This window comes from Bufo bufo, chromosome 2 (assembly GCF_905171765.1).
Source record: "Bufo bufo chromosome 2, aBufBuf1.1, whole genome shotgun sequence".
NCBI classification, from domain to species: Eukaryota; Metazoa; Chordata; class Amphibia; order Anura; family Bufonidae; genus Bufo; species Bufo bufo.
This window is the reverse complement of record NC_053390.1, coordinates 539,892,315-539,909,135: the sequence shown is the minus strand read 5'-3', so window position 1 is coordinate 539,909,135 and position 16,821 is coordinate 539,892,315. Positions and strand designations below refer to the sequence as shown.

The following is a 16,821-nucleotide window of genomic DNA, read 5'->3' as shown; positions in this document are numbered from 1 at the left end:
CAGGGATAACGCTGAATCACTAGGGCAGAGTAGCGCAGAGGCGCACAGTGCATGGAGATGCTAACCTGGAGAGGTAGTACCAGGCACAAAATCGGATGGTCCTGTCAGTGGAGAAGAGACGGCAACTGCCAGGTTCAGGGACTGGTACGCGATGAGTACCCTCATGTAGTAATAAAGGGATTCGGTATAAAACAGGCTGGAGGATGGGGTGCTGGCCACAAAATGGTGACCAGTGCCCCGTCTTCCAGTTGTTTCTACCAATTCTCTTAGCAATAAAAGTTTGCCATTCTGCAATATTTTATCAGTCCCCTTCCCGATGGCATAGACATTTGCCGTATTTCACTATTGTACTGCTACTAAGTACAGTAATAGGTACACATGGGCAGCAGCATAAAAAGGGAGCATAACAATATGGAGTCTCATTTATTAACCCTTTAAAGGGGTTTCTAGGATTTTATTATACATGGCCTATCCTCAAGATACACCATTAATATCTGATTGACGGGGGTCTGAGACCCCATACTCCCTCCGATCACCTGTTTCAGGGCAGAAGGGATGCAATTGAGCTCTTAATAAACTCTGCCTCTGATGCCACCAGATGTAAGGCAGCTATCCTATAAGTCAATGTTCGACCCTTTAAATAAGCCTTGAGACATGATTCAGATATTAAATAAGCCAGCACCTCATCTGCAGACAGCTGTTTTGGGGTGATTGCCCCTCATCAGTACAGAGCAGAGAGTACTGGCTTAACTGGGTGAGAGGCCTAAGTCAGGAGAGCACTTATTTATTATCCAAGTTATGTCTCAAGGCCTATTTAAAGGGTTGAACATTGACTTATAGGATAGCTGCCTTACATCTGGTGGCATCAGAGCCAGAACTTGCTAAGAGCTCATTTGCATCCCTTGCTCCCAGAATTTCAGAGGAGCATGTATGGCCTATAAGTCTCCTCATGGCTATTAACGCGATCTCCATAACGAGGGATTGTACCTCCCAAATCCTGTTTCAGAACTACACAGTTCAGCCCACTGTGTGGGGTGTGGATATGGCATCAATATTACAATCACAGAAAATCCCTTTAAGGACCAGGAAGATTAAAATTCTTTTGTTTCAGTATTTTCCTCTATGCCTTTCAAGAGCCATTACTTTTTTACATTCACATAGCTCTAGGAGAACTTGTTTTTTTGCTGGACAAGTTGTACCTTCTAATGGTGCAATACAATTTATTGGGAAGCTGGAAATAATATTAATGGGATGGAATTGGAAAAAAACCAAACAATTCTGCAGTTGTTTTTGTGACATTCACTGAGTGGTATAAATTATACATGTTTATTTTGCAGGTCAGTGTGATCACAGTGATTTTAAACATTTATATTTTTCTTTTATGCTTTAATACTGAAAAAAATAAAAACTTTCATAAGAAAATATTTGCATTGCTATATTCCAACACCCACATTTCTGTCTATGTGGCTTCTTTTTTGCGGGGTGAGCTATAGTTTTTAATGATACCATTTTGGGTATGTTTGTATAAAAGTATGTATGACTTTTTGATCACTTTGTATCCAATTTTATTGGGAGGCAATGCAAGCAAAATAAACTGTGATTAGGGCATTTCAATTTTTTTGCTCCATTTGCTGTACAAGATAAATACTTTAATAGTTCGGGCATTTTCAGACACAGCGATACTAATGACCTTCATTTTTGTTTATAAATTATTACTAAAATGAGGAAATTTTTATTCTTTTTTATTTTTTTACTTTTAAAAACTTTTTTTCTTAGGAAACTTAAACATGTGATTGTGAAATCATTTCTTCACCAATCGAATAGTACTGCAGTCTATGGTAAAATTGCAGTGTTCCTACTAAGCCCTGCCTGAGACCAGGCTTAATAAGGATTTTAGTATGGCAGGCCTGGCAGCATTCAGAGGGTCATTGCAGCTCCCTCCAAAAGGCCACTCAGATGCCATGGTCGTAATTGACCATGACCCATAAGGCCAAGTTTATACTTTAGTTATTTGATCAGGTATTTCCATCAGTGATTGTGACGAAACCAGAAGTGAAACCTACACAGAGTAGTATAATAAAAGTATAATGGAAAGATTTGCACATATTCTGTGTTTTTGACCCACATCTGGTTTTGGCTCACAATAACTGATCAAAATAACTGAATTCTGAACTCAGCCTAAGAGGTTAAATGTCCATGATCAGAGTTTTTTCTGATCACTGGCACTACTGCGGAAGTCTGCTGTATAAAACAGCAGGTATCCGTTGACTATGGCACCTGCTCAGCTCCTGAACAGTGGATGCCTTTGTTGCCTATAGCAATCAAACAGAATTAAGTTTTCATTTCTTAAACTGCACTGGAAAAAGGGGAGCTCTGATTGGTTGCCATGGATAACAAAGAGTCTTACTATTAGACTGTTTTATTAAATGAGGCTCTTGGTGCCTCAGTGACGGCAGTGCAAGTCAGAGACCATTTGTGGGACATTAGTGAATTACTGAGCAGTCACTTAGTAGAATATAATCTGTACAAAATCAATTTAACGTTTCCTAGAACAAAGTACGGATGAACTATTCTGTACTTCATTTCCACAATGCAGACTTCTAGCTTAGTTTTAAGCTATTTTCACACACAGCACCAAATATATAGACTTTAAAATCTATATTAAAATATAAAACAAGTTTCACATGAATTCATTTTGATTTGTGGTGTTGTGTGGCATTTTATTTTGTGCCAATGGCTTCTTTTTGTTTCCAAACAGCAGCATGTTCTGGTATGGTACTGTTTTGCAGCCATTTTTCCAGTTTTCCTACAGGACTTGAAAAATGGCAGGAAAAGATACATGTACAAAATGCTACCAGAAACTAAACTAAGAATGCCATAAAAAACACGTTACATATTGTTTAAAGAAGGACTCCACTCCCGCAAACATTTTTAATTCTCTGACCTGTTAGAAAGGTACATGATTTGTTTCCAGGACTTTGGAATATTATCTACAGTACTACTGCAGATCAGCCCTCCAGATCGGTATTTTTTCTTTTCAAACTGCTTCTGTTTCCCCATTGTCAGCGCTCAAAGCTGTGCTGAAATACATTGTTCCAGACTTGCGCTGATGAGTCCTATACATTCTATGAGCAAGCTTAGCAGTCTGGACTGTGTATTTCAATGCAGATTTGACTACAAACAGCAGGGGAGTATGGGAAGTTTGAAAATCAAAAAACATTGATCTGTGGTCTTTATCTGAAGTACTATTCATGTACTACTGCAGATAATACTCCAAAACTGTAGTGATAGATTCCCTTTAAATGAGTGAAAAAGAACATTATTAACTCATTTTGTAAAAAATTAAAAAATTTAATGTGAAAAGTGAAATTAAAAAGTGCACTTCTAGCTTGTTGCTTTTTTACAGCAAGATGTCTCATGGGTGTATTATATGCCTCTAATGGGTTCAAAAGGCAGTGTTTGTGAGACAGGATCGTCTAACTTGATCATGTGCTGTAATGCAGTGTTGTTGAATTTAGACTATATGTGACCCGTTATACACATTATGATGCCTATTGCCGCATTTCCTAAGCAAATTTTACAGCAATTTGGGAAATCCACACTAGTTATTTATTACCAGTATCCATATGCTTATTTTTAATAAAGGGCTCCAATAAACATTGGACTGGATATATTACCCTATTTTCTACACATTTGCATTTGTCTTCCATCTGGCTTTTTGGCTTAGATGCAAGTGTTTATGTCTTTTTACCATATGTTTAGGTTTCATTGTCATTGTACTTTGCACGTGTTAAGGTTTCTTTAGTTCGTAATGATTTTCTTAACTTACCCGTTCTTGAATCTCATCCAAGAATATTAAAGTATTTACATAATCCAAAGTTGTGGTTGGATAAAATTCAAGCTTAAATTGGGCATCTTGAGCCTCTGCTATGATGGCATCCATCTTTTTCTTAGCAAGAAGTGGTAGAATTTCATTTATTGCCTAGGAACAGATATAACATAACCTCATTAAACTTCGCGGGAGAGGGCTCATTTGCAATTTTATTGTAGTAGACGGCACACCATATTATACTTGAGGGCAGCCAGGAACCCGAACAGGTTTTGTAAGTACATCCAAACATCCACCAGAAAGTTACGGATTCAGAAAACAAGTTGCTTTAGTAATAGTGTGTGAATAGAGCTCAACATAAGAGATATGATCTTTTAGTTATGAGATGTAAATGTTATGAACCTATAGGAGACCGAAGAAGCATTGCCTCCACTTCCTCCTTGCCTCTAGTAATATATACACTGCTGCTTACCTCCAAGCATCTTTTTGGTGATGGTATTAATTTCTCTTTTAATTTTTTGGAATCTATTAGAAGTAATCCTAGATTTATTTTCTGTATGATTGCCATAGCATCTTTGTGTTCTTTGTGGTATTTCTGTAACTGCTCAGAAAAGAAATCAACCCCTACGAGGAAATGAAATGAACGGTTGTAAGCTCCTTTTCAGTAAAATATGGACTTATATAAAAAAAAAGTGTAAAACAACAATAATACCACTGTGTACAAATGATGATACAGTAAGTAGTTAACCAAGTACTATAACTTTATAATGCGACTATGCTCCAAGTATAGCCGTGTGTGGTGTCATGACATATCATAAAGATGGGGCTGTGGCAGCCATCTTACTGCATAAAAAAAACTTTCTGTCGGGTGACCTTTAATTTTTATTGATTTTTTTTATATCATTCTTGTAGTACATGCAACTTTTTGCAAATATGTCATGGGGGGTGATTAGAGGACAGAAAGAGCTCCTTCTGTCTTCTGATCACCTTCCCACTCACCCCTGCTAAAAATTTTGGGGGTTTCTGATGGTTGTCATGGCAGCTGGGACCTTGTGCAGGCTCCCAGGCTTGTCACGGCAAGATTCTCATTACACACTGTCATGCCGGTAAACTGTCCATTTACTGCAGCTCATAACTATAGCAGTGTATGGTACAAGCAATCAAGCAAAAAGTTGCATGTATTCCAAAAATGATTCCAATAAAAATTACAGGTCACCCTGTAAAACTGATCTTCTACACACCTCCGTCTACATATAACCCCTGAGAGCGGACAATGTACAGTTATGTTATTTTGCGCAAATGGGATAAAAACAGCCAACCAAACAACTCCTCCCATTTTCAGCAGGGGGACATGGGCCCCTATTCTAAGATTATTTGGGGTCCAAGTGGTGGAATCCGCACTTATGATACATCTATTGCAAATCCAATATAACATAAACATCTAATGCTGGCATACCACTTTAACAGTATAGATCCTGGCTTACAGGAAGGCTTATTAGTTAGGATGGGTTCACATCAGCATTATTGAATTCTGTTATAGGTTCCGTTATAACTCAGTCGACAGGACTATTTTTTCATGTATAACGGAAAGAAACAGAACCATTGTGTGGCCCCATAGACATGTATGAGGACGGAGCAAAACGGAATGCCTCTTAAAGACTTCCGTTTTGCATTCCATCCTAGAATTCAATTATATTTCGTTATAACTCTGTTATAACGGAACCTATAATCGAATTAAATAACGCCGATGTGAACCCGACCTCAGCTAAAAGGAACCTGTCAGGGAATTCATGCTGCCATAACCACCAGTAACTACTTCTAAGTGCTCATGCACACAAACGTGGTTTGGTTCCGCATCGGAGCCACATTTTTTGCGGCTCGGATGCGGCCCATTCACTTCAATGGGGCCGCAAAAGATGCGGACAGCACTCAGTGTGCAGTCCGCATCCGTTGCTCTGTTCCGTGGGGCCGCCAGAAAAATAGAACATGTCCTATTCTTGTCCGTTTTGCGGACAAGAATATGCATTTCTATTATGGGTGGCCCCTTCCATTCCGCAAATTGCGGAATACACACGGATGGCATCCGTGTGAACTGAACACAGAATCAGAAGTGTAAAAATAATTCTTAATGTCCCAACAAGGAATGGCTGGTTAGAATTATAATTTGTTGGTGTTGATTGACAAGGAAATATGTTTCTTAAAAGGGTTATCCCACGAAAAATATGCTACAGTTTTCAAACCAACACCTGGATCTGAATACTTTTGTAATTGCATGTAATTAAAAATTTTGTATAGCCACTGAGGTATTCAATAAAATGTATCCATATAGTGCCACTTAATTTCTTATTTCTTTGACCTGCTCATTGAGAAGGCCGCACATGCTCAGTTTCATCTATCAACTGTCTCCTGAGCTGTGATAGGGAGAGAATGGACACACCTCCTGAGCTGTGATAGGGAGAGCTGAGACACGCCCATTTAGCTGCAGCAGAAAAGACACTCCCCTTGAGCTATTAGCTTGATATAAATCTAGTAGACCAATAAATGGCGGTACAGGTACAGGGCTGGTTCTAGCTTTGTTAGAAAGGTACTGTCATGTACTATATAGTGTCTGATTTTAATTTTTTACATTATTCATGGGATAAACCCTTCAAGTAGCAGTCACAAGAAAAAATAAGTGTCAAAAAGAAATGAAATGCTTGTTAAATATGTATCCTACCATGGTCCTCTTCTTTCAATGCTTCCAAATCCAGACTTTCATTTTCTTTGAAAAACAAGCGAAACCTTTCAAATGTTCCAGCATATACACTGGCTGTATTAAACGCTGACTGTATGGCTTCCTAAAACAGGCAAATGTACAGGTGTACTTTAAAAGAACAAAGAATTCTGTACTTACAAGTAAATGCTTGATTTCCATACTGTAGAGAGGTACATGACTTATTAGTTTTAAAGGGGTTTTCCCATCTCAGACAATGGGGGCATATCGCTTGTATATGCCCCCATTGTCTGATAGGTGCAGGTCCCACTTCTGGGACCCGCACCTATCTCGTAAACTGGGCCAGCAAAGTGAAGGAGGGTGCATGTCCGCTCTTAGCTCAGTGAAGCAGGCACAGGCAGGAGCCCGCTCCGCTCAGCTAATCCTGGTATAGCACATGGGTACAGGGTACCCATGTGCTATGCCAGGAGTTAGTAAACCTCGGGGGGCACAGGGAGGAGCAGCAATATGCGCTCCTGCCCGTACTCACTATGCTGCGGCCCCATTAAAAAAATTGTCTACAACCCGTACAGGAAATGTCAGTTTTTAAGCGCACAGGGAATGGTGTACTTTGGGGGGGAACTGTAATAAAAATACAAAATCCATTAATAAAGTATATTACAAAAACTGTTATTTGGGCATTAGGAACATCGCATTAAAATTTTATTTTAAAGTTTCGTTACTCTAAAAGTTTCTGATTAGGGGTCTGATCTGAGGTGTGAAAAAATTTGGGGGTCTGATCTGAGGTTTGATAAAGATTGGGAATATGATTTGGGGGTGTGCTTGAGGAGGTTGCTCTGAGGTCTGATGAAGACTGGAGGTCTGACTTGAGGGTCTGTTGAAGATTGCAGAAGGGGCGTTGCTAGGTTAAAACATTCGGGCCTGGGCCACTGATGTTTTGAAATGTACTGCCTGCCAGCTAGATACAACTGTATTTCCGTCCTCAGGACCACAATACAATTGAATCAAATGCACTGGAAGATCTGAAGGACCTGTGATGATGTCACCATCATGTGACCAGTGCAGGAGAGGACGGCACTGAAGAGGAAAAGTCCTGGGGGAAGAAGCTGTGGTGAGGTCTGCTACATGAGGAGAGGTAAGTGAAGGGAGAGGCAGAGGAATGCTGAGAGTTGTAGTAATTTAACTTATATCCAGAACAACATAGTTATTTAACTGGGACTGTATGTTAGCGCTGAAGGGAGGGATGTTATTTACATGGAACTGAATGTTGAGGGAGTGATGTTATTTACATGAGGCTAAATGTTGGAGGTGGCTAGGGCAGGGTGATGTTATTTACATGGGACTGTATGTTGACGGTGGCTGTGGGAGGGAGTGATATAATTTACATGGGACTGAATATTGATGGTGGCTGTGGGAGGGAGTAATGTTATTTACATGGGACTGTATGTTGATGGTGGCTGTGGGAGGTAGTAATGTTATTTACATGGGACTGTATGTTGATGGCAGCTGTGGGAGGGGATGACGTTATTTACATGGAACTGTATGTTGAAGGAGGATGTGGGAGGGAGTGGTGTTATTTACATTGGACTGAATGTTGTAGGGGGCTGAGAGAGGGGGTGATGCTATTTACATTGGACTGTGTGTTGGAGATGGCTGGGGAGGGGGTGATTTTATTTACATGGGACTGTATGTTGGAGGGGGCTGAGGGAGGGGTGATGTTATTTACATGGGACTGTATATTGGAGGAACTGATGGGAGGGAAGTGATGTTATTTACATGGGACTGTATTTTGGAGGGGGCTGTAGATATAGAGGGATGTTATTTACATGGGACTGTGTATTGGAGGGGGCTGAAGAGATGGTGTGATGTTATTTAAATGGGACTCTATGGCGGAGGGAAATAGTGTTACTTACATGGGACTGTATATTGAAGGGGCTGAAGGGAGGGGAGTGATGTTATTTACATGGGACTGTATTTTGGAGGGAGCAGGATAGATGGTGTGATGTTATTTACATGGGACTGTATGGTGGAGGGAGGAATATAACTACAGGGGGCACTCCAGGGGGCATTATAAATACTGGGGGCACTGTAGGGTGATAATTGTAACAGTAGGGGGCAGTATAAATACGAGGGGTACTGTAGGAGCATTTTAAATCCAAGGGGCATTATAGGCGTTCTTATTACCACTGGGGGAACAATAGGGGGGCCTTATTTCTACTGGGGGCTCTGTGAGGGCATTATTAATACTGAAGGGCTCTTCTACTAATGGGGACACTGTTGTGGAGTATTATCACTGTTGGGGGCACTGTAGGGGGCAGTATTACTAATGAGGGCATTCCACAAGGGAATTACTATTGGTGGGACTTGGAGGAGCACTATTACTATGGGGGGACTATCTGTATGGCAGTAATATTTCTTCAGGATAGTATTTAGGGGTATTGGGGAGCACAACGAGCTGCAGGATAACACTGTGGGGACTCCAGGTTGGGGGATGATGATATAAATGTGAGGAAGCTAAGATGTCTGTGTGTCAAACTCTGCAGAGACGAGGCGCAGCTGAAAGAAGTTGTCTGGACCAAATGGAGAAGATGATGACAGAGAAGATCTACATCGGAGGAGAGGTCACCTGGGAGACACTGGATTTGAGAGGTATGTGCTGCTGTATAGCAAGTACAGCAAAATGCTGTGTGTGGTGGGAGGGTCGACTTAGAGAATTGGGCCATATTCATTGGGGCTTGGGCCCTAGATCTTTTGAGACCCTAGCAACGCCCCTGGATTGTGGTCTGATTTGAGGTCTGTTGAAGACTGGAGGTCTGATCTGAGGTCTGATGAATATATTTTTTCTGATTTTCCTCCTCTAAAACCTAAGTGCGTCTTATGGTCAGGTGCATCTTACAAAGCGTAATTACAGTTTAAAATACAGTATAATACAGATGAAACTCAAAAAATTTTAATATCGTGCAAAAGTCCATTTATTTCAGTAATGCAATTTAAAAGGAATTGTATTAATGCAGCTTTAAATTAGAATATTGTGAAAAGGTTCAATATTCTAGGCTCAAAGTGTCACACTCTAGTTAGCTAATTAATCCATACCCCCTGAGCAAAGGGTACCTCAAAATTGTAACTTTGGGGTTTCATAAACTATAAGCCATAATCATCCAAATTATAACAAATAAAGGCTTGAAATATCTCTTTGCATGTAATGAGTCTATCTCATATGTTAGTTTCACCTTTTAAGTTGCATTACTGAAATAAATTAATGTTGCACGATATTCTAATTTTTCAAGTTTCACCTGTATATCCTAGAGCTACTTTAATTTCTTGAACTCTTGGACAACCCTTTTAAGCTTTTTCAGAGTCCAAGATACCAGGGAAAAGTTTTGTACCAGGGAAATTTATGCTTTGAAGCATGCAATTATGAATGCAGTTCTAGGCTATAAGACAGACTGGGATTCAAGATCAGTGCAAGATAAGTGAGGCAATGCATTTTTAATTTAATTCTAATTAATGCATCCTGTATTCTCTATGCATAGATCCTTTAGTACTTTACATCAGCCTCTGAAAGTGTAGCATTTACAGAATAGGGCTGTTTAAGGGTAGTGTAAATTTCACACACCAAAGAATACATATCAGAATTGTGGCTGCTGTAAATTCTTAAAATTTTCACCATGCAATTCCTTATTGTAATACTTATAGAGGCTACCAAGCACTTTTACGACCACATTTACACAGTCAAAAACATTTCCATATGTATTTCATTTACAACTCACTTTTACTTGAGAAACTAGAGACTGTAAATGCTTGTCATCTTCAAACATTGTACTCAGACTTGGTCCTTCTCCACAAGTCTTCTCCTCCAGCTTGTTGTTAATAGTGGGCTGAGTAAAGGCATCAAAATAAGGGTCTGGGACAAGGTTGGCCAATGACAAAACCGTTTCTTGGAACTGGTTAACCACTGCAGAAATATTGTCCTAAAAAAATAGGAATGTGTTAAAACTAAGATCTACCGTATATAGCTACTCTATCAATCTATCATCAAGCATTTTCAGACACAGCAATACTAATTATGTTTTTTTTAGGAAAGCTTCTTTTTTTAAGAACTTTTCTTTTAGTTTTGTAACTTTATCTTTTATCCACCTACAGTAGTGGTGATCTTTAGATTGCTTATACCATAAACTGCAATGGTTTACTGGTTTACCATTGCATCTATGGTAAAATCGCTATGTGCCTAAGGCAGGGCTCAATAGTAACATAACTATGGCAGACCTGGGAATCTTCAAAAAGGCTCCCAGCTGCTATAACAATTGAGTGACCAGGAGTATACCATTGCTGTGGTCGCATTTTAAATTCTGTTTCCTGAACATGATTATGGAGGCTGTCATCTTGCTCGGCTGTTCCTAGCAGCATTTAAAGATATGCTTTACAGCACCCACCATGGGCCACTGACACAATGGACAGGAGGAGACCTCACTGACTTCTATGGAGAGTTTTGTAGGCATGCTCTGTGACCTGTGCAGAGGTCATTGTACAAGGAAGGAATAGAGAAGCTTAGATGTCATATTGTGAATAGTAGATCCTATGCTATCTATATACCTGTCATTGTAACCCTGCCTGCGATTATAAAGATGAAATGAGATCTGTACAGACCATGAAGTGGAGCCTACTATTAAGCTTAGTGGCCAGTACAAAAACTGCAGGATTAAAAAAAAAAGCCTCTGTCAACATGATCAACCCTATTAAATTAGGCATATTGCCTGGTAGGGTTGATCATGCTGAGGAAAACAAAATATTTATTTCTTCTCTAGGGTTAATAAGTGTGAACATATATTGCTATATTTATGTAAATTAGGTATTTGAAGCACCAGGGGGCTAGCCATAGTGCTAGGGGCACTCCTTGAGCAATGCCCCTGTGCTCTCTGTACTCCCGCCTACCCTTTGGGCTGGACATCTAATACAGCCCTGTGTTCTAGCCGCACCAATGCTCAGTGACTCGGCGATTGCGCAGTGCATATGATGACCTCAGAAAGAAGCGCTTATCAGATTCACTTTGCAGGTGCCAAGTCACTGAGCCAACTCCGTGCTTGCATAATAGATCTTCTGCAGTTTCGCAAACTCAGGAAGTAGCATCAGATTGACTGATGGATAAAAACTTGATTTAAACCATAGGTCATTTTCTGAAGACACTTACCCTTTAAGAAAGCCAACTCCAATATCTAGGTAATAAACAAAACCACTAATTCCTTTTCCTTCTGTCCTATAGTTGTCTGCACCTAATCCTTGCCTTACAATATCTGATTAGGTTGCTGGACCCCTCAGGAGAGTCTACAATTATTTATACATATTAATTTAATCTTGTTTGCCGATATTGACTCAATATTTTTATTTATTTGCTTGTTAATTAGAGCTAGACATGTATACCTGAGTTCGTCTGTCAATGATTGCCAAAAGATCTGTAATTACCTTATAATAACAGCTTTCATGAATGTCCTCTGTCCCTTTCCACTGCTCCCTTAAAAGACAGTTGCTATGGCTCATCTGTCTCCGGCTAGGAAGACAGGGGCGGTCCTTCACACTGCATGTCTGCATTAGGCTTCAGAGTGAGGAGGCGTGTCTCTCAGTAATCCAATCTGATTGGCTGGCAGAGAGCTGCTGGCTACAGCAAGTTTGTATGTTACCTGAGGGAATGCAATTTTGGCCTCAGAGAACTGGCAGAGGAGCCATCTTGAGAAGGTCCTCATATTGTAATGTTTAAACAACCATAACTAAGGGAAACACTCAAGGAAAACAGTGATATGTGAAGAAACTAAAGATTGCTTTATGCATAATGCTGCTGCAGCAGTAACATATGCTAAAATAGATTTTTTTTTAATGAAAACATGACAGTTACTCATGGCCCTCTCTGAAGTAAAACAAACCTGAAAATCTTCCATTGAAGGCTCGAACCATAATGACTGAATATCAAGAATTATCTCTGACAGGAACATTGGCACCATTTCTTCTTCAGCAGGAGCACTGGATAGTGAAGCAGGTACCGTGGGCTACTCAAACAAATAAGAAAGAAGGCACATTTATGATAAAATGAGGAAAACTGCAGCAAAAACAAACATACAATACTTATATAAAAATATATACTATACATATATCTAGGAGTTCAGTGTCAGCCACTGAGAGAACTTGGGCCCCCCTTGCTCTCAGAATCACAGGAAGTTCCAGGTGATAAATAATTTTTGTGGGATAACCCTTTAATATGGTTGCAAGGCATTAGAAAAAAGGCTCTTTTCCCCAGAAACAGCACCAGCAATTCAGGAACAGCCCAAGGACAACGGTGGGGCGGTTTCTTTGAAACAAAAAAAAGACCCTTTCCTGGACAACTCATTAAACTTTAGAATACTGTCCGTTCCCCAACCCTCATGTATTTTGCTTTGATTTCTAAAACTACAACTGAAGAAAGATAGATCATATGAAAAACTAGTTGATGTAACTGTAATCTAATGCAACTATTGGGAGATAGGACAATAGTAAATTATTTTCAGCTCAAAAGCTTTCATCCCATAGTATAGTAAAAAACATAATAGGGGAGATTTATCAAACTGGTGTTAAGTAGGACTGGCTTAGTTGCCCATAGCAACCAATCAGATTCCACCTTTTATTTTTCACAGCTACTTTGGAAAATCAAAGGTGGTATCTGATTGGTTGCTATGGGCAACTAAGGCGAGTTCTGCTTTACACCAGTTTGATAAATCTCCCCCAATATGTTTACAATGCTGTGTAATAAGTTATCGCTATATACTGTATATAATAAGGGAAATAATGCTAAATCATTTATGTCCATTTTATAATAATGCTATATCCCAGTTCTCTTGGAACTTAGGGCTCATTCACACGGCTATTGGTCGGCCGTTCCATGCATTGGGGACCGCAATTTGCAGTCCCCAATGCACGGGCAACATCCGTGCGGATTCCGCAGACGGATGCAGACCCATTCAACTTGTAGTGCTTCCGTGGGGTTCCGTGCCTCCATTCCGCACCGGACCTTACGGATTGTGGACCCATTCAAATAAATGGGTCCGCATCCGTGATGTGGGGTGCAAATGGCCGGTGCCCATGTATTGCGGACCCGCTGTTTGCCGTCACACGTTCGTGTGCATAAGCCCTTATAGGTAGATGTTGGGATTACATTTACCCTAGCTTTGGATATAATATTAAATATATTCGGTATAAGGCCGAATGCACACGGCCGTGTCCCGCGGCCGAGAGCGGTCCGTGGTATGCCAGGCTGGATTCCTGTTCAGAGCAGGAGCGCACGGCGTCATTGGTTGCTATGACGCCGTGCGCTTCATGTCGCCGCTGCACTACAGTAATACACTCGTATGATCTATATGAGTGTACTACTGCACAGCAGCGGCGGCGGGGCACAGCGTCATAGCAACCAATGACGCCGTGCGCTCCTGCTCTGAACAGGAATCCAGCCCGGCATACCACGGACCGCTCTCGGCCGCGGAACACGGCCGTGTGCATTCGGCCTAAGGGTATAAAAAGTCAAAGGGAAATCAAAAAGCTTATGAATACATTGTCACAGGTAAATATTGTTCGGCTGGCAAACATAAGGGACTAAATAACATTAGATTGAAAAAACATCATTTTTTGGTCACTTAATTTCTACAGCTAAAATATAAATCATCTGAATGTTATATATAAATGCTGATAAATGGCTTGGATATAGCCCATGGTTATCACTAAGGCAATGAAACATCCTGCCATATTCAATAAAGCATTTAATCTGGTCACTCATATCACAGCAATTTTAGTTCTTAACATTTAATATAGTAACACAGCTAGGGGTTTTCTCTTTAATGGAATTAAATTCTCTCTTCAAGATGTTCATTAATTTTTCAGTGGTGACTGGAGCTATAGCTGCTCGGTTTTGGCATCTTTCCAGAAATGAAGTAAAAAAATTGTTCATGAATACAAAACTGTAAAAGTAAAGGGCAAGGAAGGATGTCTTAGGAACACATTCGCATGCACTGATAAATAATACTGCTTACTCTGACCTGTTACATGTGCGCTTGGCAGCTGAAGGTATCAGTGTTGGTACCATTTTCATATGTGCCCACACTGCTGAGAAAAATAATGTTTTATTCTATGCAAATGAGTCTCTAGGAGCAACAGGGGCGTTGACATTACACCTAGAGGCTCTGCTCACTCTGCAACTGCCACTCACTCTCCACTTTGACTGACAGGCCATATAGCAGGGATGCTCAACCTGTGGCCCTCTAGCTGTAAAACTACAACTCCCACCATGCTCTGCTGCAGGCTGATAGCAGTAGCCTGTACAGGAATGCTTGGAGTTGTAGTTTTGCAACAGCTGGAGGGCCGCAGGTTGGGCATCCCTGCTATATAGTGTATGCATCGTAATGTCTGGCACTGTCAATCAAAGCGGAGAGAGTGCAGCAGTTGCAGTGAGTGCAGAGTTGCTCCTAGAGGCTGACTTGCATGTATTAAAACATCACTTTTCTCAGCAATGCGAGCACATGTAAACATAGGACCCACACAGATACCTTCAGCGGCCAAGCGCACGAGAGCAAAACAGGTCAGCCAGTTACATAGGTACAAATCGGCTGACAGATTCCCTTTAAGCCAGTGTCAGATTTGCTAAATAGTGATAGGCTACTGGATTATTTATTTGTGAAAGGATCCCAGTCTACACAGTCAATGAATCTTGGTGACGAAATATAAGTACTCTGAGTAAAGAATGAGTACTTATATTTCCTCACCAAAATTCATTGATTGTTATACGGCTGACTACTAGATTGTGTTTGACTGTGATTGCGGAGCCAGAGTGAGGCCCCGAGTCAGACCGTGAGTGTTGCTCCATGTGGGAGCTGTTTGCATTGATTTCTTTCTACAGACTATGACAGTCCATTTAAATGTGCACTGAAAAACACACTAGAGATAACAGATTGTACTGTCCCATTGAACTGACCCACCTCTGCCAGTGATTGGGTGAGCAGGCATCTCCATGCATTTCCTGTGAATCAAGAGTGGACCAGGAAAAGGAATGGTGGCAGATTGATAAGAGTAAATATCCCTTTTCAATCCCACTTTGAGCCCTTCCTAAAGAACAAGACTTCCACCTGGACAACCTAACATGTTGACTTGGTAGTACTCAATTAACATTACAACTACAGCTGGTCAACTGAGTGAACAACTTTTTGGGGAAGCTGCAGTCGGTTTCACCTTTCCAGGCAGAGGCCATCGTGCTGGAGATAGACGTGCATCCCAAAGGAGGAACCAGCATCTATCAAACATCACATTTATAACAACATGTATGACTATATATAGCAATGATACATTGCTGTAAGCCAGGTGAGAATCCGGATCATAAATAACATTCCATACAATCATCCGTAAAAATTTTCATGTACCGGTATATGCACAGAAGATTATCATTCTGCACTTTAAATGTAGGTAGACATGTAGATGTAGGTGGATCACTAATCTGCAATTACTTATTAGTAATGAGTTATTAGGCCTTAAGTATTTAATCAGTATCTGATCAGTGAGGGTCCAACTCCTGGGACCCCGCCAATCAGCTGTTTGAGAAGGCACCGGCGCTCCTGTAAGTTCTGTGGCTTTCTCGCAGCTTTCCCTAGGCCAGTGACGTCACGTTTATTGGTCACATGACCTAGGCCATGGGTGGGCAACCTGCAGCACCTGTTGCCCACCCCTGGCCTGAATACAGCTCAGCTCCATTCAAGTGAAAGGGGCTGAGCTGCGAAACCAAGCACAGCGGCTATACAATGTACAGTGCTGTGCTTTGTAGGCTGCAAGAAGGCCACAGTGCTTACAGGGGCGCTGGTGCCTTCTCAAACAGCTGATTGGCAGGGGTCCTGGGTGTCAGACCCCCACCGATGAGATGTTGATGACCTATTCAGAGTATAGGTCATCAGTTAAAAAGTATTGCATAATCCCTTGAAATATTTTGGTGCATAACCAGTCATTATTTCTTCAACCTTAACTACTGTTGTAATCAATTGAAAATGATGTTACCTTTTTATCTGTAGCATCTTGCTTAACTTCAGTATTCCAGGTCATTATTATCTCATAACATGGTGTGCATTTCAGTTTTTCTACCAGGTACTTCAACAAGTATGAGACTGAATTAACAGCCAAAACATGCATGGTGTTCACTATCAAGTAATCAGCAAGTCGAATAAAGCTTTATAAGAAAAAAGATTTAAGAACTAAATAAAAAATTGTGATTAAAAAAAGTATAACT

The 16,821-nt window shown here is 40.6% G+C and overlaps 1 protein-coding gene across 1 annotated transcript in view; it reads right to left on the bottom strand.

Moving 5' to 3' along the window:
• The window catches only part of DNAH6 (dynein axonemal heavy chain 6), a 381,291-nt gene that overhangs the window by 325,813 nt on the left and 38,657 nt on the right, over positions 1 to 16,821 (bottom strand). The window contains exons 9-14 of the mRNA XM_040418030.1: positions 16,593 to 16,761; positions 12,458 to 12,580; positions 10,313 to 10,513; positions 6,546 to 6,666; positions 4,302 to 4,453; positions 3,830 to 3,982 (exon numbers count right to left, since the gene is read on the bottom strand). Of these exons, the coding sequence (XP_040273964.1) occupies positions 3,830 to 3,982; positions 4,302 to 4,453; positions 6,546 to 6,666; positions 10,313 to 10,513; positions 12,458 to 12,580; positions 16,593 to 16,761 (919 nt within the window). The remainder of the gene's footprint in view (positions 1 to 3,829; positions 3,983 to 4,301; positions 4,454 to 6,545; positions 6,667 to 10,312; positions 10,514 to 12,457; positions 12,581 to 16,592; positions 16,762 to 16,821) is intronic.